We start from the raw sequence: 24,458 nt of genomic DNA, 5'->3' as shown, positions 1-24,458 counted from the left end.
TGTGTGTCTGTCTGTGTGTGTATGTGTGTATGTAACATGTTTGTGTGTGTGTGTCATATGTTTGTAAAGTTACCCAGCTGGTGCGAGTGTGAATTGAATGTGTGTTTTCTTTTCTCTCTGAGTTTGTTCTGTGTGTTTATTTCTGTATTCTGTAGTGAACATTTTGTTAGATGAAGAATGATCAAGAATGATTTCTGCTGTATATAATCTATGGATTAATTGAAAGGTTTTGATCATTGATTCTCTTATATCATTCAGTGTTTACTGTTTCAACACGGTCACATCTTTAGGTAAATCTCACAAGCAACATAACATTACAGTATTACTACAGTATCAATATACAGTATATTATAAAGTGACAGAAAGCCCTTATTTTGGAGTGAAATGTGACCTGGTGATGTTTTTGAGAGGCTATGGGAGGTCAGCTGTGCCTTTTATCAACTCACACAAACCTTTGTTTTAATTTTCCAATTTGAAGTCTCTGAATGTGATTTGTGTGAAGATCAGATCTCTCTGTAGTGTTTTTATGACTATGGTTTGTTTTTCTTTATTAAATGCCACCAATAAACCTGATTGAATTAGACCAGATGTTGTTTCTTGCTTTATTAAACAATTGAAATTAAAGTTAAATATTACTAGATGTATTTCGAGATTTTATTATTATTATTACTACTAAGATCATCTAGATGGTTTTTCACTTCTATAAACAGTCCTTTACATTTGCGCTGCGTGCATAGATTATAAAATGTTCAGACAATAATGTTTCATGTCTGAATTGTGCTGTCATGATGCTGGTGTGATGTTGTCTGGGCGTTGCTAAGCAGATGCTGACTGCTTCATTGCTATATGGTTGCTAGGGTGGTCTGGTTGGTTGCTAGGGTGTTATTTAAGAAGTTATAATGTTGCTGCTTTCTTGTAATGTTCTTCTAACCTAACCCCACAGTGTCTAACCAGCTCATCAAGATTTGAAACTAAGCTTCATTTCAAACTCAACCATATTCAAATCTTCAGCAACTCAAACAAAACTCATCTCAATTCAATTCAGATGTTTTAAGATGAACAGGGCAGAGAACTGCTTGAACTAAAAGCTTCAGCAATATTAAATCTATTTTGGGGAGATACTGTACAATCATTTCTTTCACAGAATACAATACAATACATTTCAGATAAAGGTATAAACATCCACTAAATCCTTAATCCACTGGCAGGTGTAAATTAAACGTAAGCACTGTTCTGATTTCATGATGCATCACATGTTCAGAAAAGAATGAAAACATGAAATCTTTCAGAAGACAAAGACAGCATCAGTTCGGTTTTCTTCACAAAGTGAAGTGTTTTGTGCGTGCATGTGTGTGTGTGCGTGTGTGTGTGTGTGTGTGTGTGTGTGTGTGTGTGTGTGTGTGTCAGTTATGCACAGATTCATGTCTGTCTGATAATAACTAAGTGAAAGATCATCAGGACAGCTCGAGTGACATCGCTATCAGACTTGTGTGATGATGTCATCTACAGAATCAAGGGTCAGAGATTGGATTAGACATGACAAAGATAATCTTTCATCTCAATGTTGCAATGTTATAAATATCTCTACAGGGTGAACCTGTGCCCCGGCGTTCCCTTTAGAGCCTAACAGACAGAATATCAGAGATATCACGACAGGCAGAGAGCACGGCCACAGAACAGAAAAGCTTTGAAAATATCAGAAACACAAAATGATTTAGGTAATGTTGGGAAGTTTATTTATCCAACAACACAATAAAAATGTAATATGCACAAAAGATGTCTCAAATAAACAAGTCATTGTGTTTTTGTTTTATGACAGAAGTTCTTTTATTCTTTCATTTTGGGGAGATTTGTGACCTGAATTGAATTCATGATTTCATGAGATTCAACCATACAGATACACAGCAAAATCACCAGTGTTAAATTTTCAGGGATAGTGTTAAATACAAAGTGTTGATGCTGTTTTAACACTATCTGGTAATAAAATAACACTGCCATTGCTAGGCCAGTGTTATATTCATGACAGTGTCAGTGTAAAACATGGGTGTTATCTGATTTCACTCTGAGCGGTGTAAATTAAGCCACGCCTCCACTAAACATTTCCTGTCAGGGATTTTACCGCCATTTTCTTTCACAGGAGGACTGAAGAGATCAGGTAAATCAGTCTCATAATATTCACATGGTTTAGCTAAATTAAACTGTTATTTCTCTGTCTGACTCTACGCAGCCATATGCCAAAACCTAAATAAGATATTTTTCCCATTTTATTTCCCCTTTGTTCGTTATTTGGTTCAGTTTAATCAGAGCTACCTTGTGTTACGTTGTTCCCTTGTTAGTTTAGTATAAAGTTAAACGGCTAGATAAAAGTTTAAAACCAAGAAGGATAATATTAACAGGAGATATGAACGAATTGAACCATGATAAAACTGACAAACTGACATGCACTACAAATTGAAGGTATGAAATTAAGTTAAATGAAAGCTCGTTTATTCACCATATGATGCTCGTTATAAGGTTTCATATAGGCTAGATACCGTGAGTTAACGAGGTCGTTTACATGCACGTGAGTGCACGGATATCGGTTAATTATTCAAATTACTGAAAAACGCGGAGAAAACCGCATCGTCATGTGTTTTTCTAAGATCTATGCAAACGGGGGAAATATCGCCAAACCAACAATTAATTTGACCAAAACCTCACAATATATCATCATTTGTATGCACAGATTGGATGCATTGTGTGTTGTAAGCTTTTCGTGGCGCTAGATGTCAGACAGATGCAAATGGCAAATACATACGAAAGTGTAAAACGTGTATGGCAAACATTTGTTTTTCTGTCATTATAGATGCTAGTTTGGTGAAAGTACACACTGAGGGCTTGAAATCATTCAGAAGAGATGCTGTTTTTAGGGCAGTTTATTAAAGAAGACCTGACATGGATGACTTCCAATGAGAAACGACTGCTAATACTTATATAAATTCATTACAGAAGGTAAGTTTATATATTTATACATATAAATCATTTTATTTGACATAACTGAACAGTTAACCAATCTTTTTAGTATAGTTTTGTACATATTATGATTATTTATCTGGAAAGAAACTCACATGACCTGCTGCCAACTTTAATAAAAATATATTATCTTCTCATACATCGTTTTGCTATTGATGTCATATTAAATAGCAATCAAATTGATTACTATTTTGAAAATGTATAAATGAAGATTCATATTGTCTTGAGTGCTGTTTTTAATATAAAAAAAATGTTGAGTTTTCAGAGTCTTTATTGTCATTTTTTGTGATAGGACCCTACCAGACTATATTTGAATACGGCATACCCATGAATTCTGGAACTGTTATTCCTTAACCCAGTTTGGAGGATAAGAGCTTACCAACTAGTTATGTGAGTACACACAGTACATTTGTACTGTACACTGTCTCTAACATGATTTATTATACTGAGATGATTTTGATTCAAATAACGGTTAAAACTGCACCGTTTTTGGTATTTTCTTGACTCTTTTTGTCTTTGAAAATCTGCAGAAATATGCTGAGGTGATGTATTGCAAAATAGCCAACATACAACAATATGGATGACCCTCTGTCTGGTCAACAGGAGTTTAAATATGGTAAGTGTACATGGGTTTGCTACTTTTACGGTTTTAAAGTTTAACTGTGTACTCATGGTGTTTAAATTCTGTTTTGCTAGGACGGGACAGTGATGTGGCAGCTCTTCCCTGGCTCATTCACCTCTTGCCTTTATTTGTGAAAGGAAGAAAGACTGGAGAGGTTCAATGTGCAACTGAAGCTACTGATTGTGCTGTGTAAGTTTTTTAGTATTTTGTTCTAGTTATTTATTCAGCAGTTAGTTTGCTTGCATTGTTCACCCCATGTAAATGCATACAAGTTCATAAATACACATCAAATACATTCATCAAATACACTCTTTTAAAACACTCTTAGGTGATTAGCATCAATCCATGCTTTGAGGGGGATGAATCAGCACAGCCCTGCCTGCACTGCGTTGGGAATTTTTGCATCATTCTGGACCAAAAAGCCATTCCCTCCATGATGAAGACCACTGATGCAGCCTTCCACTACATCATGAGTAAAACAACTACAGAACTAAATACCAGGTTGGAACGTATTTAAGAAAAATGAAACGTCTTTTGAATTGAAATGTCTGTTTTGTTATGGAAAAATCTTTAGTATTGTGAAGGATAAGAATTTCTGCCTGCCAGTAATTGCAGTGTATTTTAATGTTCAAGTTTTGAGTAGGGTGGCTAATTTTTTTTAAACTCTCATTTGATATATTAAAGACCTTATAATAAGTGGTTTTCATGTCACTGCGCTGTGGTATAAGATAACTTTCATTATTCCATACTGTATTCTGTTTCTAATTGTAGCTGAGGTATTTAAATAAGCAGTATTAAATGCAAAGTGCTGTGTGTATCAATGTAAATATTAAATGTGATGCACTTTAATAAAAAGAGGTTTTGCAATATTTCTTGTCATTTGTCATTTATAGAAACAACCCATTAGCAACAAAAGTGGCTATTAATCATTATTTTAACACTTAACATTGTTGAATTCACATTACACTGGTGTTGACCTTAAATTAGGAGTGTTAATTTTTAACACTGTATTTCTGTGCCAATACCAGTGTAGTGTGGAAACAACAATGAATAGTGTTGAACAAAGGGTCAAATGTAACAATATTGAGTGTTAAATTAACATTTAATGGGTGTTGTTAAATTAACACTACACTTTTGACTAAATTAACACAGTGTAGTGTGGACACATATACACACTTTTCCAGTGTTAAATTTGACACCCTGGGTGTTATTTTAACACCAGTGATTTTGCTGTGTAGTTTAAATAAGCAGTGTTTCATAACTCCTCCCTCCCAGAATGTTTTAGATGTCTCCTTATAAAAAACACCTGATATAACTAGCTAGTTAATGTGCAGGGAGACATTTTAAACATTGAGTTAAGAAACACTGGTTTAAAGTAATTAAATAGTTCTAGTAACTACTACACATCTGGACACATCCACTATGAGCAGACACGGCCTTTACTTTCACAGAGAAATCTCTTTGCATGTGTCTGTACACGCATACACACACGCACACACATGCACACGCACAAATGCACACACATGTCAGAGTCCATATTTATTGAGATTTCACTAAATGACTCATTTACTGTTGAGAGATAAGCCGTGAACACAGAGATTAACATCAGTAGTTTAAAACATTTCACACATTTACACAAATAAACAACTGGAAACTAAAAAAAACTTTTTCTAAAACAAACGTAAGATAAACAGAATGTTAAACCATAGCAGGATTGTACCTTTATGTCCAATAACTAATATTACAGGTGAAATAAATATTTAAAATATTGACTTTATACTAAATATATTCACTGAATTTCCCGGACAGGGTTTAGATTAATCCAGCACTAGGTCTTAGTTAAATTAAAACATTTTAGTAATTTTTACAAACATACCACATTTATGGGTGTTCATGTTGAGACAAAAGAATGGCACTCATATGTGTTAAGATATGTTTCTGTAATATATGAAATATGTTCTCAAATTAAGGCAGCTCAAACGTGCATTTTAGTCTGGGACTAGGATAAGACCTGTCCAGGAAAATGCCCATACTGTTCGCACTTTAGTCTGAATCTACTTCTAATCTTGAATTGTTTGTCTAAGTAAATCTCAGACAACTGAAGCATTTGTACAGTAGCACTTTTGTAACCCAGTAAAGATTTAAATGGGAAAAATAAGCTGCTTCCAATATCGGCTGAGATTGATCAGACCGAGTCTTTATCAGCTAGTTAGTTTCTATCAATAAGACCAAACTCTTATTTTAAAAGGTTTCTCCTCTGTAACACTTCAGCATCTGATCTTGTGGTAGATGTTTCTCCATCACACATTCTTCTCAGTGGATTACAATCCTTCAGGATGTTCTTGCAGGTGAAGGCTCTATTTCATCTTCTTACCATTGCTGGCTTGTACCTGTGGAGTGATCTTCATGAAGAACGCCTGGTCCGTGTAGCAGCGGGCGGCGAGGAGAACGGGCACAGCAGCGTACAGCAGGTTCAGGGTCATCACGAGATGCCACTCATCTTTGGGTACCCGGTAGGTGAAAGGTGTGCGTGAGTGAATGGATGCTCCGATGTGAGTCCACTGAATCTGTGTAAACATCAGAACTGTATTGAGATCCAAGAACGTGTGCTTCAACACTGATCTGAATAAGCAAAGAATGTAAGCAGTCCATTAAAAGTGTTGATGATTCTCGACATGTTTACCTGAGCTATAGCTCCAGCGAGAATCAGTGTCCAGTCCAACATCCAGGTACATCCAGGAGTCAGTAGTCCATAAACACACGCCGTCAGGAGCGGCAGAGCATAAAACAGAAACACCAACATCTACACACAAATAGAATAGAAATGAAAGAGTTCATCTGTATGTATTCATCATTATTATTCAGTCTAGTAGATTATCAAAGTGAATGTGTTGTGGGCTAACACTACAGAAGTTCATACAGATTGTGTAAAGGGCTGCATTATTGAACATTTATGCCCTAAAAACACAGAAATTCCTGAAATGTCCAATTTAAAATATGCTAGTTGCAGAAAAAGTTTCATAGCTAGATAAAGTCTGTGGTGGTATAATAAAAACACAACTTTTACACATGATACTACTATATTAGGCCTGTCAGGATTTTTGAACACTCAGACACGAACCCAAATGCAGACGTTGACAACAAAGGATTTATTAACAAACAGGGGAAAACAGAAAAACAAAACCCACGAGGGGGCAAAACAAGGCAGGGAAAACACAACACTACACTGACACTAACCTTAACAAAAACTAACAATAAACTTTCCAAAACATTAAACAGGTCAAGACTAGGATTCATAAACTTACAGATACCCAACAGGGTATTTGACAAGACGAACGTGCACAGAACAGCAAACACAAGGACAATAAATAGGGACAAAGCAAATCACATACACCTGGAAAATAATCACAAGTAAGGGATCGGGGAAAAAGTGACGAGACCCGGGAAATGCGTGGTCGGAATAAACCAATACTACAACCACACATTTCCCACATAGAACATATGTACTGTCAGAACCCTGCCATGCTAAACTAGATCTAAATACCAACAGGATCCGGCAGGATTCTGACAAGGCCTATGTCTTATGTATACTTAAACATATGAACTTCGTCTAATCTGCCAAAATACATAAATATAGTGCACAAATATGAACTCACTGATATTTTAGGAAATCCAACATTGTCTTTCATGTATGGCTCATACTGGTAAATGTAAGAGAAACACCAGTCCAAAGAACATTCAAGAACAACCTGTCAAAGAGAAAAATGATAGACGGAAATTAAAATGAGTACATGGATGAAGAGATGAGAGGATGGATGGATGGATGAATAGATAAGTGGATAGATGGATGGATGGGAGGATGGATGGATGAGTGGATGTTTGGATGGATAGATAGATAGATAGATAGATAGATAGATAGATAGATAGATAGATAGATGGATGGATGGATGGATGGATGGATGGATGGATGGATGGATGGATGGATGGATGGATGGATGGATGGATGGATGGATGGATGGATGGATGGATGGGAGGATGGATGGATGGGAGGATGGGAGGATGGATGGATTACTGGATGTTTGGATGGATAGATGCATAAGAGGATGGATAGATGCATGGGAGGACGGGTGGGTGGAGGGATGAGTGGATGGATGGAAGGATGAGTGGATGATTGAAGGATGGATGAAAGGATGAGTGGAGGAATGGATGGATGGGTGGGTGGGTGGATGAATAGATGAGTGGATGAGTGGATGAATGGATTGATGGATAGATAAGTGGATGAATGGATGGAGAGATGAGTGAATGATACTCACAAATCCTCTAAAGAGAGTGAAACTGATAGTTCCCATGAGAGCGAGTGTGAGCAGAAGGTCAAGAGGTCGAGTCAGAATCCCTTTCTTCTGTTGTGCCTCCACCTTGAAGCAACATTCAGACTCAGATCAGTACTTTATCAAAGTTGTGCTGTTTTATTTGAAGTATTGTTTATATAGATCAGTAGATAACTGGGCTGGTGATTGTTTGAAGAGTTACAGTGGAGATAATGAATCATATTAAACATCTGTTTGACCTTCATCTTTATGTTCATCATCTTTAAATCAGACAGTATCAATACTCAGATTCCATCAGTCTCAGATTTAAGTGTGTTGTTGTAAGAAAGTCATCTCACCTTGTCAGCAGGAATGATTGACAGCTCTCTTGGCCTATTGAAAAGCTTGGCTGCCGCCCATATGGATAAAACTAAGAAAGGGGCATTTCTCCAGAAAGCAGGCTGAAGGCTTTTTCCATATTTACCTAAAATCACAGCAACAAAGACTTCAATATACAACCTGACAGACACAAGACCGCGCTCCTGTATAGCTCAGGGGTAGAGCATTGCATTAGTAGTGCAAAAAAACGTCATGGGTTTGAACCAGAGGAAAACACACATTGTGATAAGAACTGTACACCTTGCACTGTAATTTGTTTTGGATAAAAGCATCTGCCAAAAGTTTTTAGTTTCATACCGATTATAATCCCTGGGATAAGGACGATCTGATGGGCTATGATAGATCCCGCCCACACGAGAGCCATACTCCGGAAAGGCTTTCTGGATAAATGAGAGCAAACATCTGACTCATAAATCTCTTTTAAACCTAAATGTTATATTGATGTACTGACGTGTGTTGTTTAGGTAAATTATTTTGTACCCTGTGCTCATCTGATGGAGCATAATGAGAAGAAGCCCATAGTGAACAACTCCATCCCAATATCCCATCATGATGCAATGAGCAGAACTCAGGTACGGTTCCGCCTTCAAGACATTAAAACAGAGATGAGTGCATACCCTCTTCACATGTGTGCGCGTTTGTTTGTGTGTGTGTGTGTGTGTGTGTGTGTGTGCTGACCTTGCTTATGTAAAAGTCCATAAATCCTTTGATATATCCATCCTGCTGCAAAGCGTTTGTGATGCCAACCACAGAAGTGAAGGAAAACACAGCAAATACTGCAACACACAGATGAAGAGCATCAGCACAATAAGCTCACAAGATTCATCTCATCCATCTTCTCTCCTCATCAAACCCAAACATCTCCTATCTGTCTCTCACACTTTTTATCTTTTAAGCTATTATTTTCACATACAGCTGTGGTCAAAAGTTTTGAGAATGACACAAATATTAATTTTCACTGCTCTTCAATGTTCTTAGACCTTTTCTCAGATGTGACTACGGTATACGTAAGAAATAATTGAAGACGGGGCACTGAATTATTACAAATAATTTACACACAAGGTGTTAATGCACCACGCATGGGTGTGCTTTTTTTCAAATAATTCAAAGGACTCAACCGGTCTGAATTAAGCATTCAACAGCCGTCGTATATTAAAGTATAATTACAAGCATTTCCAAGTGTCAAAGGCTTTTATTGACAATTACATTAAGTTTATACATTAAGTCAGTATTTGCAGTGTTGAGATTTCTTTTTCTAGACTTCTGCATTTGGCTCTGGCATGCTGTCAATTGACTTTCTGACTGATGGCAGCTCATTCTTGCATAATCAATGCTTGCAGTTTGTCAGAATTTGTCAGTTTTTGTTTGTCCACCCGCCTCTTGAAGACTCTCAATGGGATTAAGGTCTGGGGAGTTTTTTGTTCCCCGAGCCACTTAGTTATCAATTTTGCCTTATAGCAAAACTGCTCCGTCATCCTGGAAAACATTGTTTGTCTGTTCTTGGATGATTGGAAGAAATTGCTCTTGGAGGTTGTTTTTATGCTTGTTTTTTTGTGATTTTTATAGAAGCTGAAATCTCTCTCTCATTATTTCATTATGATTTACTGGCTGTCCACCAAGCCAAGGACTGCCAAATTCAACTGGTCAGAGGCTCTTTGATCTTATAGCTCAGGAAAGTTAATGGTTAAAAGTATTTCAGCAAAACTTTGTCTCAGATGTTTCTCTTAAAATATCACAGATGAAATAACAATAAATCTTAATGAGTTAATTATTGTTATAGAGCCATAATTGAGGATAGAGCTGTAAAATAAATGTGGAGTCATACTGAAGTCATATTCAGATCAAACATGCGTGAGATCTCTTCTGAATATCTACAGGACACACATGTCAGATTATTGGGGTCTTTTGATAGAGCCTTACAAAAAATGCCCCTATACGCTCGTCATTTAATCTCATTACTGTCTAAGAGAATCAATTGATAAGTTTAAGAGATTTCTCCTGTGGTCTTACCATAGAAGAGAGGATCAACATCAGTTTTTGTCTTTAAACTGAACTTTGCCAAAAGCAACACAGTTGTAAGAACTGCAATTCCAATAGCCAATATAACCTGTGGACTGAAGGACATGAGAAATTAGTTTGAGTCAGCACATAAAGTCATATCTCATTGAATTAACATGCGAAAATGCTGTTGTTATATGGAAACCTGCTAATTCTCTCTTATAATGTATGACAACAGTGGGGTTGGTTTGGGTCAATTCCACTAAATAATGCCCAGATTACATTAATTACTTTGTAAAAAAAAATCTACACATGTTGTATAAAAATAATTAACTTTATTTTAGGATCATTACATTGTTTCACATTTTGCCATTTGTCTGCAATTCTCTTTATTCTTAGTAGTGCACAAATGCTAGCATCATACATGAATATAAATATAAAGATCTTGACAGGTTTTAATGGTTCACTACAGTTATTGACCTCTTTTGTTAAAATTTGTTCATTTTATAATCATTTCAAAAAGCATCAAGACAGTCTAAATTTCATGAAGAAGATTATTACAACTGATTTACCAATACTAAAATGATAGAGAAACTTACTCTTGTAAGATGGAGACATTGTTGATTGTGTAGAGAATAAAAGGAGCCGTCAGAGACAGAATGAAAACACTTATCTGTGGTGGGAGATTCATCATCCAAATGGATTTAAAAGAAAACAATCCACTTTAAAAGTCCTACAGGCAGTATATGAAGATATTCAGCAATCTACAGCCTTCTTAAAACTAAAATTATACATGAAGTTTAAAGGCAGCTCTGTGTGTGTCCTGTAATGTACTCAGATGATGATTGAATCAACATAAAACAGGTCAAATCTGCCAAAGTTCATGGACTCTGAACTATTACACGCCCATTATTTCAAAGACTGAGATCAATGAACGGTGTTAGCACACATTCATATGATGAAACTATCATGATGTCATTTTTAAAATGCATTTCATAATTCAAATCTATAATAATATTAATATTCAGTAAATAATATTAGTACTAATATTAAATTAATAAATAAATTAATAAATTAAAATAATAATAGTTAACTGTATATATTGTAATGCCCAGAAAAAAGGTTGGCAGTTGTCATAATGTTTGTTATTATGCTATGTTACAGGGGGCATATGATGAAAATCTGACATTTTTCCCATGTTTAAGTGCTATAATTGGGTCCCCAGTGCTTCTATCAACCTAGAAAATGTGAGAAAGATCAACTCAGTATCTTAGTTTTGGTGAACCATTCTCTGCAAGCATGTGAAAAAATAAATTTGTCTCCCCTTGTGATGTCAGATCCCCTAACTGCCCCTTAATCCGGTAAGATCTGGTGAGATAATAATTGACAGCTGAGTTTCAATTTCAACAAACTACCTTTATGGTGATCAGTGTTTGCATTTCATCAGCTCATTTGCATTTAAAATGACACACCCATTTTTGCTCACACCTTTAAAGTGGTAATTTTAACATGCTTTAATAAATTATCTATAAACTTCACATACTTACTATGGGGAAACCAAATATTCATTTTACATCTTAAAAAGTTAAATGTTACCTGGTTGATGCTATAATAATGATGATGTAATACTTAATATTACATTAAATAAAAAAACTTGGACGTTACTTTAATATTGATTAATATTTATTTTAAATGTAATAAGCATTTAGTAACATCAATATTAATAGCCTATTTAACATGAATGGACTTTTGGATGGGTACAATTATATTGATTTAATATTAAATGTTACTGAACAGTTCATTATTGAATGAAAACAAAATAATAATTGGTGGCGTATGGTCAATATGTTAATATACTTTATGTATCTTAGACAACACTATCCTATTTTTAATATTAATATATAACATTAATCATTTGTTTTGGTGTAGCTGTAGCATTCATGTTTTTCTCTATTTTAATAATACATAAAACAATACAGAAAAGACGTAAGTATTATTCATAAACATAAACTTAACACATTACATTAAACCTAAATATTATATTTGATTACGTTTTGAAGTAGGCCTATCTAAAAGGCTGAAGTAGAAATTTGATTTGAATTCAATGTATATAACTATTTATTATAAAAATATTTAGGCTATAAAAATGTTAAAAGGTTCCTTTTTGGTTCTGGGTAGAGGGGATACAGCTTCGGACAAATCTCGCGAGATGTTGGATTAAGGGTTAGGTTTGGTTTAGGGGTAGGACTACGTTGAAAACAGCGCTTATCCGGCGAGATTTCACGAGATTTTGGCCGTAGCTGTATCCTGCTAGCCACAACCTTCCATTATTCCCTAAATAAAGAATAACTACACCTTGTGTGGGCTCCAATTGCTTAGAATAAAAAAATAAAATCTGTAAAATAAAATCAAAGACATTCATTTGTGTTTAGAATGGTAACTTTCTGTATAAGCTTGTGTTTTTCTATTTTCAAATAGACGCAATTTAAGTAAAACGAAAGGTTTTTTTCCCCAATTCCACCAAGTTGTTGGATGCGCGCTGACGTCACCGGAAGACTCCTCCCTCCTAAGATCAAGATGGCGTCGTCGACCAGGAAGTAGGTAAACAACCGAACAGGGGTAGAAAAATATGGATTAACCCCTCGCATTCACCACTACCGATCAAGAACAGGCCAGATTCAGAAATCGTGTGGGGTCGTGAAAGGTTATCGACGACAGGGGGTTTAAATTATCGCCGGGTGAGTGAGTTTTCTGTCAAGTTAGCATGTTAGCACGAGTCAAACAATAGCGCTTCATAGAGTCAGTCAGAGAAATATACAGGCAGCTGATAGATTCACTTATAAATCCATTAAAACGGCCTATAATCATCATTATGAGCTCGCACTCGTGTTAAACTGATCTGTTTAAAGGCTTTGTGCTCTTACAGAATTTTTTTCAGGTTGACAAATGCACCGTCGGATTAATTTATCTAAATATTTTTTTTTTTTTACATTTTAGTGTCTTAAGTAGTTCTTTCTTATTTATTGCGTTTGTATGTGAGATAGATTGTGTTGTGTGGAGTAAGAACTGACACATGTATTAACAGTGTAATCCCTCCTTGTAACACACACAGACTGGGCCTGTCTCAAATACTTTAAGCATTAACCCTTTACCCTGGTACATTAACTTACTGTTCCCTTCAGAGATCTGTCTGGCGACCTGGAAATAAGATTGTAAGATGTTTACGGTGAATAAATAGGTTTGTTCTGGTCTTAAGTAGCTTGTGTTTTAGGTCTGGTTTAATGTTAGCCCAGTTTAATATCATAACATAGGTATGAAACATGTGTATACTTTTTGTACAATAGAGGAAGTATAATCATCTTAATTAAAGAATTCAATAGATGTCAGTATTGACATTGTCACTGTTTGCTAAATTAATTGATCCAAAAGCGTGGGAACCATCATCATTTTTTCTGTACTTCTGTCTCTCGTTAGCTGTGTTTCCATTACCATTTAAATTGTGCAAATTGTCATTGCAAATTAAAAATACGGCCAGTGGTAACACGTTAACTTTGCACAACTCCCATATATACCAAAAACGTGTTTATGCTCACATGAGGTGGTGTTTCAGGCAATTTGAAAAAGGTGTATTTCGCAAATCTCCATTTGAAACAGTTTATTCACATTTTCAGGTCACCTGATACAAGTAATCTAAAGTAAATCTATTACCTTTAAGACAAACCTATACATTGCTGCTCCTAAGTATAAGGGGTTTTCCTTGGCATTTATGTTGGGATAAAACTCTTACGTCTCCTTCGGTTAAAAATAATGTCTAGTGCGGTGGATGTGATATAAGTAAACCTACCAACATCAGTCGATGTGATGTGGAATGACTTATCACCAGAGGAAAAACAATGTTTCAGTTGAATATCATCGGTTAATGGAAACACTGTCATTTCGAAATAGTCTTTTGTCAACATTTAGATAATAATGCTAAAGTTTTGTGCAAATCTGTAATGGAAACACAGCTATTATCTGTTTTTCTGCAAAGTCTTTATTTCAATTGTAAAGTGACCATCATACATTCTCTCAGATCTAACCTGTCTCTCTCTATCTCTCTCTCTCTCTCTCTCTCTCTCTCTCTCTCTCTCTCTCTCTCTCTCTCTCTCTCTCTCTCTCTCTCTCTCTCTCTCAGAGATGGCTGGTGATGGACAGGGGTTTGGCACCATGTTTCTGATCAGAGCCTGATGCCCTCTCTTGCCACGTCTGTTGTCATGAACACGGAGGACTATCTGCACCCTGAGGGCCCCCAGCTGGGGAGTCCGAGGTTTAGTGTATCCAGTCCTCCCCTCGTGAGCTCCTTGGAGGTACACGCTGTACTCTTTTAACTTTATCATATAAAATGCAGTGTTTTCTGTAAATGTATATGATAGTCAGCACAAGCTTTGTACGAGCTTTAAGCAAACTAGTGACATTTCTATATCAATCACCACACATTCTTATTATGATATTATTTTTAAGACACAATGGTAAAGGCTTCCTCACTTGTAAGTGGCTTTGGATAAAAGCATCTGGTAAATTAATAAAGTGACCAGTGCTGGAAAAAATGAGTCGCAATGCACACTGTCTAATTTCATTATCGGTTTGGTTTTAAAACATGCAGGAATTAGAAAATAAAGTGATTTGATGTTAAAATAGATTTAAAGAGACACAAGACTCGAAAAATAACTTACTCGGGCTGAGTGACAGATCTAAAGCATGCACACAGATGCGCAAACGTGTGATCTCAATATATTAGATCCTTGCATTACAGTAGATCTTAAAGCTGTCAATCAAACAATAAAAGAAAGAAAAAAGTTGCACATATATATTGTTTTAGACTTTGTGTATTAAATTTATTAGTTTTACAGTGATTTAAAGGTATGGATGCGGTGATTTTGTTTTTGAACCTTAAATTCTTTAACTCGATTTTTCTTAAAATTGACTTTGTTGACACTGTCAGCTTTAAACACGTGTAGCTCTGTCATTGTTTGTCAGATTTCAGCATATTATACATGATTTTAAAGGGGTTTTTTTGGTTAAAAAAATGTAGAAATATAAATAACTCATTTTTGAAAATTCGCTCAAACCGACCCATTTTGCCAGCACGGGTTACAAATATAAAATACTTTTGTACTCGGATGGATTTCACATTAGGCTCTTCTCAGGAAAACAATCTGTAATAAAATTATTTTCATTTAAAATCTTAATTTAGAGGCAGTACTACCATGAAATCAATACCACATGATTAGACCAATACTAAAGTTAAACACATGTAAAATGGTAGGAAACAGATCTAAAACAGATTAGCTTTTGACCTTCATCTTGATAATATAATAAACTAAGTAAGTTATATGTTTAATAACAAGTCTTTCTGTCAGAAAATCAATTCTCAGCATGTTGTTGATTATAGTCACAGTTTTGAACTCGTCTCTTCATAATTGTTGTTCTAGTGAGTCTGAACTGGGAGGGATCTTGGAGTGCTTTGGTACCCAGTGGTAACTGTTTATCTAGATAGGGTTGCCTTACTTATATACTGGGTATATGGTTGTTTATGTGGTGAATGTCTATATGTCTTTGCACAGTTTCTGTTGGGTTTCACTCACATCAGCACTTGACTGCTAGTAAATATTTGGGTGATTGTCTATCTCTGTTGAGCAGTGTTTCCAGGGGGCAAACTTCCTGTGTCAAATGTGATGTTTGTTTCCTGTTTCCCCAGAGTCCGCTCTGTCCGTCAAACTCATGGGCGTTCTCGCAGCAAACTCAATACAACCAGCACTATCCTATGCAATCTGGGAGGTGAGTAACACACTTTATCTCAACTTCTAACGCAGCACATCGACTGCCCAGTCCTGTGTACATTTGTGATTTGGTGATTTGTTTACTGGCAGATACGTGCGACTCGGGTGCATTTCTTGTGAAGGCTTTGTCTGGGATTCTTAATCATTGACAAAACTTTTGTTCATTTCTGATTGCAAAGCATGAGTTGAATCTTCATATACAGTATAAACAGAGCATTAAATGAGGTTAAGTGGTAAAATGTGAAGGAGTGTTTGTCTCATCCCTGTCCTTATTCTTCATCAGGCCACTCCAGTCGAACCAATCCTCTGTGAATCTGGACCTGTCTGACATAGACTTTCACGACCTTGTGCGCAACGGAGATTTTACCCAGGTGAGATCAGATAAATTAGTATTAAGATTCAATAGGCAGCGGATCTATTTGTCTTTTTTTTATTGATGGGCTTTTGGTGCTGTTGTGAGGATGTTGGCGGTCAAACTCGATCCTCTATTGTCATGAGGAGCAGCACGTTGCAGACTTGTATTTACTCTGACAGCATTGGTAATGAGAATGTAGATTAATGACACATCTACTGTTAAACAGGAAGCTGTGATTAATCTGTAGGTACACAAACGATTAGTGATAGACCGATATTTGTGAGTTTTATGTGTATCGGTGTCGGCTGATACGTGGCTGCCGTGTTCGCCGATTTTTTTCCGGCATTATTTACAGATAGAGTGCTGGAAGCCACTTGTCATTGTGGGGAGTGCAGTTCATGGTTCCATAGCACCCTCACCTGTTTTGACTTATTTGTTAAATATAGTTTTTTTTAAGTTCAATAAATGTTACTTTTTAAAAAAAATTGAGAATTGTAACATTTGGCATCATCATTGAGTAATTTTTATGATGTAAATTGAGTGAGCAAAAGCAGTATCGGCTCAAGAAAATCGGCAGCCTGTATCGGTCATCGGCTAAGACTGATGAAACAAAAATCGGCATCGGCACTGAAAAATCCATATCGGTCGATCCCTACAAACGATACTTTATGTTGTCATTATGTTGAGAAAAGTACAGGTGTGAATGACTACAAGCACATGATATGTTTGTTAGACTTGTTAGCTTTTGGTGTAGCACCGACACATCTGATAATAAAGTTCATGATTGTGTTTTTGGTTTAAAGGGATAGTTCATCCAAAAATGAAAATTGTGTCATTATTTACTATTCACCCTCATGTTGATCTAAACCTGTATGAGTTTCTTTATTCTGTTGAAGAGGATATTTTGTAGTTGTTTAGCACACAGTTAACAGTACCCAATGACTTCCATAGTATTTGTTTTTTCTGCTATGGAAGTCAACTGTGTGCTTTCCATCATTTATCGAAATATCTTCTTCAACAGAATAAAGAAACTCATACAGGTTTAGATCAACATGAGGGTGAGTAAATAATAACAATTTTTATTTTTGGGTGAACTATCCCTTTAATTAATATATAAGCATTTGCTTTACTGATGAAAATAGTCAGATCTGAATAGCAGTTTGTGACCTGATAAGTTGATTAAATTATTTCTGGAGTGAGTCTCTGCCTCTGGGATTCTGGCTAAACGTCAGGAAAATAAATCAATTTAAAGACTGCGATAAAATGTAAGGTTTTGCAAGTTCTAAACAAATTTCCTTTCTATTATATATGTGCTTGTTATAGTAGGATCATTTTATTAAAAAATTATTAGCATAATAGTTGTAAGCACCTAAAGGAAAATTCTTGGCTGAAACCGAATAAAATTAAAAACTCTTCCGAAAACAGAATAACTGATTTTTTTATTTTCCTACTTATTTTGCCCATTTTCTCACTATTGGACAAGTTACATTCAAAATGTTCACTTTACTAAATTTATTTCACATTATTTAACAATAAACCAGTCCTTCCAGAGTTTTATTTTGTTTTTGGGTGCAAAAATCCTTGATCTTGCGTCACGTTTTCTTAAAAAAAGCGACGGAATATGTGGGATATTTATGCAATTTTATGCAATGAAATTGCGTGAACTTGCAAAAACTGTTTGCAGCTTTTGCAGCTTTTCATTGATGTTCACGTCAGGTAATTACATCACTTCCTAACATTCCCATGACAACAGGGGACATGGCTGCGCATGTGTGAACTCCGCTTCGCTTCGTGCCTTACAACGCCCCTTAGCTGTTATAAAATGCACTGTAACCCCACTGCTTCGCGGGGGTTATTGCTTTTATAAAACGGTTACTTCATATGTATATCGTTAGCGGGATTTTATAAAATAAAACACAAACAGGGAACTACACTGCGACCAAAATGGTCGCATATGCGACCTTTTAAACTGCCATTGCGACCGTAATTTTTAATGTGTCGCAAATGTGCTACCTAATGTTTTAGACAATATGCTATGATTTACTATGAGCATTTATTAAAACAGAAATGTGGATTATAAGAATGTGTTTTATAACGTGCTCTGAGCCTTCAACATGTTGGCTTCATTTTGCGTGAAAGCACGTCGTGTCTCTATGAGTGTGTGTTCGCGTGCTCTCTGTTTCTCAATGAATTTGGTGCGATGCAAAGCAAGCTCAGTGTCTTCCATGTTTCTGAACTTGAGCAGAGGCTTTTCTTCACTGAGGATGCGGGACCCGTATGGTTCCGGGTTTATATTTTAAATGGTCAGTCGGGTCCGGTTAGGACCTAGTTTAATTACTTTGGGTCCCAAGTCTGATTAATATTGTGTGTATAACCCGAGTCGATCGGAAAACGGCCATGAGCGCTACCGCGCTAAAGCTCGAGTGCAGTTTCAGCGTGCCTCCGGTTTCTATGGCGATGGTTCTTGTTACCACCACGCGCTGCATTTTCTTTCTCACATTGTTTTAATAATCTTATTAGGGATGGGCATAATTAATCGACGATCGATAATTGATTGTTAAGAATTTCGTCGATAACGTTTATTTGTTATCAATTAATCGAATGCATTTTTTTTTATCTAACTCCTGTTTCACAAATACTCCGTATGCAGTGCGTTTGCGTACGTGTGCGGCGAATCCGTCAAGCACCCGTTGCAGTTTTGCAATGCTTTATTTATCTCCACATATATCATAAATAAAAATAAGCAGAGTAACTTTGCAAGTCTACCCTTCCACATTATATATTTCCTACTATGTATGTATATGATTTCCAAATAATAAAAGAGAGTATTCAACGACAAAAAAGCGTCTCATATGAAAATAAATTCTCACAATATTATTATTTCTCAAAACTTTATGACAAAAATAAGCAACTGTATTCCTACAGTTATTCAAAGATGCACACATTATTCCGCATATATTTAAATATTATACAAAAGTATTCATATAACGGCACGTTTCATATGGCAAATAAATATCCTCACATTAACATAACAGCATAATGAAATGAATAAACAGACAATGAAACAGGATTGAAATATAAATTGTATTATTATTACCGGAAAAAAGCGATATTGCTAAAATAACCTCTGAGGTAAATGCGTCAAAAACGCTGTTACCCGCACAATAAGTCTAAATGAGCAATAAAAACGAAAAAAAGCATTATTAGGCCATGTCTCAAAACTTTATATGACAAAATATATTTTAAAGAAATGCATACTTACAGTTATTCAAAGATGCACACATTATTCCATATTACTCCCGTTTATGAGCACGTTTGTCTCTGGCCTCGCTCTGTTATGTAATAGATTGACGGTGCGCATCTCCGTCTTTCAAACAGATATCATTTTGTAATTACTACCTTAGGAAAATTAGCCATGATTTTATCATTGTGAAAATGTTTTTATTTTTGCAGATTAAAAACGATTTGTATTTCCGCAATTTTACTACAAATACCATGGTTATGGTATATTGTGGAGTTGGAGACCATAGTAAATTGGTGTCTACTGTTGTTTTACAACAAATAAAAACTAAAAGACTATGTTAGTATAATTAAACAATGGTGAATGGAGCTCACAAAACGCACGCTGTTTCACACATACTCTGTATGCGGAATAAGCCAAGTTAGCGCTGAGGTACCTGTGCATCCCGGTCAGTCTCCTCGGAGCGGCTGTTTTCGGCGGCGGCTGGACTGACGGTCACCATGGGTTGCGGTCGCGTCTGACCCCAAAACATGCTTTTATTTCTCAAAAAAAAAAAAAAATCAGTAGACTGGTGCAGAAGTTTTATGCCAGTTACTAAAGTTAGTTATTTTTCACGAGGCTTTAATGCCTAATTTGTTATAGCCTAATGTTAGGAAGGCTAATATCTTGCACTTTCTTCTGGCTTGAATAATTTTGAGTTACATTTTGACAAAACCTTTCAGATCTAAGTATTATGTTTTTTGTTTAATTTAATGTTAAACATGAATCTGTTTTTTTATTTTGGAACTAATGAGGTCTCTGTTTAAGAACGCTGGCTCGCAGCTGCAGGTTCCGCTGCTTTAGAGCACCGCACATGCACGCACATATATGTTTGAAACATAGTTTAACTGTCTGCCACAAGTTGATCTTGTAATAAAGGTCTCATCGAGGAAAAGCACGCTGTATATTTGTATTCATTGCATTTTTTAAGTATAAAAGTTAAATAACAAATTTTATTATAAAAATATTAATGATTAATCGATAGTCGATCGTTAATTCTCCCGACGATCGACAAAGAAAACTTAATCGAATGCCCATCCCTAAATCTTATTATTAATTAACCATATCTTTTCTAAAATCATATCCATATTTAAAAAGTTTGCACAGAGATCGTAGCAAAAAAGCAGTGCTAATGTCAAGCCCATATTGCACTGAACGAGCAAAGCTTAAGCTGACCCGGGATATAGAAACGCAAAGCAATGTAAAGTCTGTCATCGGGACAGCAAGTAGACTTTTAAATCTGAAATAATGAGTGGATTAAGCTTTTTTAGGGGCTGTCCACACGGAGACGCGTATCACTGTATACGTATAAATTTGTTATCGTATTGGCGTTTCATCCACACGGATCCAGCGTTTTGGGAGACTGAATCCGCTATTTTTTGAAACTGGGTCCTAAAGTGGATAAATCTGAAACCGACACCCTTGCGGTTTCGTCTGTACAGCCAATCCGTATATTTTGTGAAGCGAAAACGTCATCACATCACGTGTCGAAAGCGTCACACGTAACAGCAACAACAATAACGGCGGATTACGTGATTGTGTTCGTGCTACAGAAGCTACTAAAGCCTACTAGCTTTATTACAGCAAAATCTATTGCTTCTATGAAATTGTGGTGACCAACAAGCGATAATGGACAACACCATACGTTGGCTATGCGCATGCTCAAAGTCTTCTTCTCCGTGTATAGTGTATATCTGTGGCAGAATTACAGCACCCCATACTGGTCCGGCATATATACTACACCGCTTTCAGTCGGTTTCAGTGGTTTCGTGTTTACGGATTATTTTTTTAGAGAGAGGAAAAAAAATGATCGGATAGGGAATGCACCGGCTTCGTGTGGATATAGCCTTAGTCGGCAAGAGAGAAATAGAAAGATAGAACATAAGCAGTAAAAGTGCCCATCTAATAGAAATTATAACCATCATAACATCAGTCACATTTATAATCTATTGACCTGCACTGTCTATTAACTCTTTCACCACCATTGACGAGATATCTCGTCAATTAAGAGAAAACGCTTCCCCGTCAATGACAAGATTTTCCGTCTTTCCGCAATACCGATATTATCCACCAGGTGGCGCCCTTCCGCAACCCGGAAGTATTGCCCTATGGCAAGCGGCTGCATGTCCGTGTCTGTTTTAAAGATAGCTCTGAATGGGATCTCTATGAAAAGTCCATCACAAAAATGGAATTATCTCTGCTTTTTGCTCAAAATGTGGTGTTTTTGCAGAAACCTACCCATATTCAAAAGCTGATTACAAAAGAACCACTGAAGGTAGGATGAAACGTTTTTTTTTTTGTTTGAAAGCAGAGGGTCTGTTCTTTCATTTGGTATATTGTATGTTTATATATTTAAAGAAGAACATTTTCTGGAAGGCATTAAACTTTGGTGAAAATCATGAAAAACGCTGGCGCTGGCTGGCAACTTTAAAAAAAAACGCTGGCGGTGAAAGAGTTAATATACTGTACATAGTATTGTATTATATTGAGTTTGATAAAAGGGGTCTAGTTGCTTCATATATCAGTGCAAAAACAGTAAGTGTTTTCGTGGTGCTTTGACAAACAGTGTCAGCTTTGTCAATGGCAAAGAAAGTTTGCGGTGGTTAGATTAATGAAATATAATGTGAAATTAATATTAATTTTCAATAAATCAGTATTGTTTTGTGTTGTGTCACACATTATTAGTTCTTCGTCACATGTATAGTAGACCATTATTTGTCAGTGGGTAATGACCGGCTACCACCACAAGTAAATTTCAGATCTGTGGGAAACACTGCAACGTTTAAGAAAACAAGAAGGCATGTGGTTTAAAAGATGGCAAGTAAAATAAAAAGCATATCTGAATGCAATACAGTTTCATTATTGTTCATTATTATCCAGAGCGCCTTAATATAACTTGAAAAAATTATGTGCGACCAAATCATATTTTGCGCAAGCAACTGAAAAAGTTGGTAGCGCAAGTGCCACCAGTGGAAAAGGTTAGTGTAGTTCCCTGACAAATAAGTTGTAATTATATTAGTACAAATATTACTCTTCCGCCAAACAAAGTAGTTCCTCAGAATCAAGTGTGACTGAAACAGAGCGCAGTTCCCAACCAACACAGACGCAGCAAAGACACAATGAAAATATGATTTAAGACTTTGGTGTTTATTTTATAAACCAACAGTCATCTAATTTATACATTAACATTTATATCGTAACTGTTGAAGTGATGATCAAATATGTTTGGAAGCATGCTGAACTCTTTCCCCTTCAGCATTTGTTTTTTTTAAGTTGCCACCCAGTTTTAGTTTAATGCCTTGCAGAAAAAATTATCTTCTTTAAATAAACATAAAATATCAAATGAAAGAACAGACCCTCCACTTTAAACAACAACAAAAAACCTGTTTCATCCTACCTTCATTTGTTCTCTTATCACCTCTCAGATTTTTTAGCTAAAAGCGGAGATAATTCCTTTTTTTGTTGAATAACTTTTGTAAGAGATCAGATTCAGAGCCTGATCAAAACACGCTGTTTTTAGTGTTGAGTGAATGCGTCAGTGTTTAAGTTGGGTAATATTGCCACCCACTGGATAGCGGAAATATGATTTTGAGGTAGAAACTCCTCAGGGAGCGTTTTCTCTTTATTGATTGGATGACTCAACAATATTTATTGACATTTATCTTGATATCGCCATTAATTGTGCAAGTGTATACAAATTAAAAATATGATTAAAACTGTGGTGTTTATTTTCATAAATCAGTATGCAGCAACAGTGGCGCAGTGATACTTATGTAATGCGGTCTGAACCGTGGGTTTACCGGTGTATTTTATCACGGCTTAGAACGCTTTTCAACCAATCAGAATGAAGAACCAGAACTGCCCGTTTTATAAGCAATATTTTTCAACTTTCTGCTAAGATATAAATGACTTTTTGCTATGAAAATGTGGGGATTATGAAATAATTTCAGTTGCTATAAAATTGGGTGCATTCTAAATTGCTTTATTAAAGAGGTCTGCAGTATAAACCCTGCTAGTATTCTGTTTTTACATCTTTTCCATCTCTATATAATAGGAAAAAGTTTGTGTGTATGAAAGTTTGGAAAATGGATTTGACAGCTAAATTTATTTTCTGTTTTATCTTTGTTTATCTTTTTAAAATCCATTATTCACGTTACTAATCCTAATCTGAAATATGTTAAAAATTAATTGTGATTGCAGTTTATCCACATACTTTTGCTGTAAACAGCGGACAGTCACAAGTTGTGGTAAAAAAGGCTTGAAGTTAATGTGAGACTCTAATTTTGCCTGTGATGAAATGATGAATTATACTCCGTGTAGTTACCCATCGCTGTGATTATTGTTTGTTTTTTGGTTCGGTTGGGTAAAAGAGACAAAATGATCACACTGCAGTACTTTCAACAGATTAGACCGCCCTTGTCACTTTTATGTCAAGAAAATATTGGCATGTTTGATGTTTGCTAGATGCATTCAGGTGATGAAATGTGTTTTATTTTCTTGGATTGTAATGACCTTCATTATTTCTTCTTTTTAAATCTTGTGTCTTTTCATTGTTCGACAGGATGTTTCTAGATTTTAGCTAAAACATTTAAAAACATTATTTTATTAGGAATTTGGCAGAAATGTTGTCTGTAGATTGAGAATGAAACAAATATGAGTCTTACTT

The 24,458-nt window shown here is 35.8% G+C and overlaps 2 protein-coding genes and 1 long non-coding RNA gene across 3 annotated transcripts in view; 2 read left to right on the top strand and 1 right to left on the bottom strand.

The window, feature by feature from the left end:
• Positions 1-1,893: 1,893 nt before the first annotated feature.
• On the top strand, positions 1,894-4,772 carry LOC135753258 (uncharacterized). The gene is made up of 5 exons (XR_010533556.2): positions 1,894-2,991; positions 3,305-3,402; positions 3,543-3,628; positions 3,709-3,823; positions 3,963-4,772. It is a non-coding gene; the product is annotated as an uncharacterized lncRNA (long non-coding RNA).
• A 103-nt stretch (positions 4,773-4,875) lies between these two features.
• tm6sf2a (transmembrane 6 superfamily member 2a) lies at positions 4,876-11,187 on the bottom strand. Its single transcript, XM_065271288.2, has 10 exons — positions 10,938-11,187; positions 10,351-10,454; positions 9,019-9,116; positions 8,821-8,924; positions 8,638-8,720; positions 8,301-8,425; positions 7,948-8,049; positions 7,291-7,383; positions 6,318-6,437; positions 4,876-6,201 (listed from the first exon to the last, which is right to left on the bottom strand). Exons 1-10 carry the CDS (start codon positions 11,030-11,032, stop codon positions 5,992-5,994), a joined length of 1,134 nt encoding a protein of 377 aa, XP_065127360.1. The 5' UTR covers positions 11,033-11,187; the 3' UTR covers positions 4,876-5,991.
• A 1,716-nt stretch (positions 11,188-12,903) lies between these two features.
• The window catches only part of sbno2a (strawberry notch homolog 2a), a 32,579-nt gene continuing 21,024 nt past the window's right edge, over positions 12,904-24,458 (top strand). The window contains exons 1-4 of the mRNA XM_065271287.1: positions 12,904-13,076; positions 14,513-14,684; positions 16,076-16,155; positions 16,441-16,528. Coding sequence (XP_065127359.1) covers positions 14,565-14,684; positions 16,076-16,155; positions 16,441-16,528 — 288 coding nt within the window. The 5' untranslated portion in view covers positions 12,904-13,076; positions 14,513-14,564. The remainder of the gene's footprint in view (positions 13,077-14,512; positions 14,685-16,075; positions 16,156-16,440; positions 16,529-24,458) is intronic.

Source organism: Paramisgurnus dabryanus, chromosome 6 (genome assembly GCF_030506205.2).
Source record: "Paramisgurnus dabryanus chromosome 6, PD_genome_1.1, whole genome shotgun sequence".
NCBI classification, from domain to species: Eukaryota; Metazoa; Chordata; class Actinopteri; order Cypriniformes; family Cobitidae; genus Paramisgurnus; species Paramisgurnus dabryanus.
The sequence above is the reverse complement of the archived record's forward strand: the minus strand, read 5'-3'. Positions and strand labels throughout refer to the sequence as shown.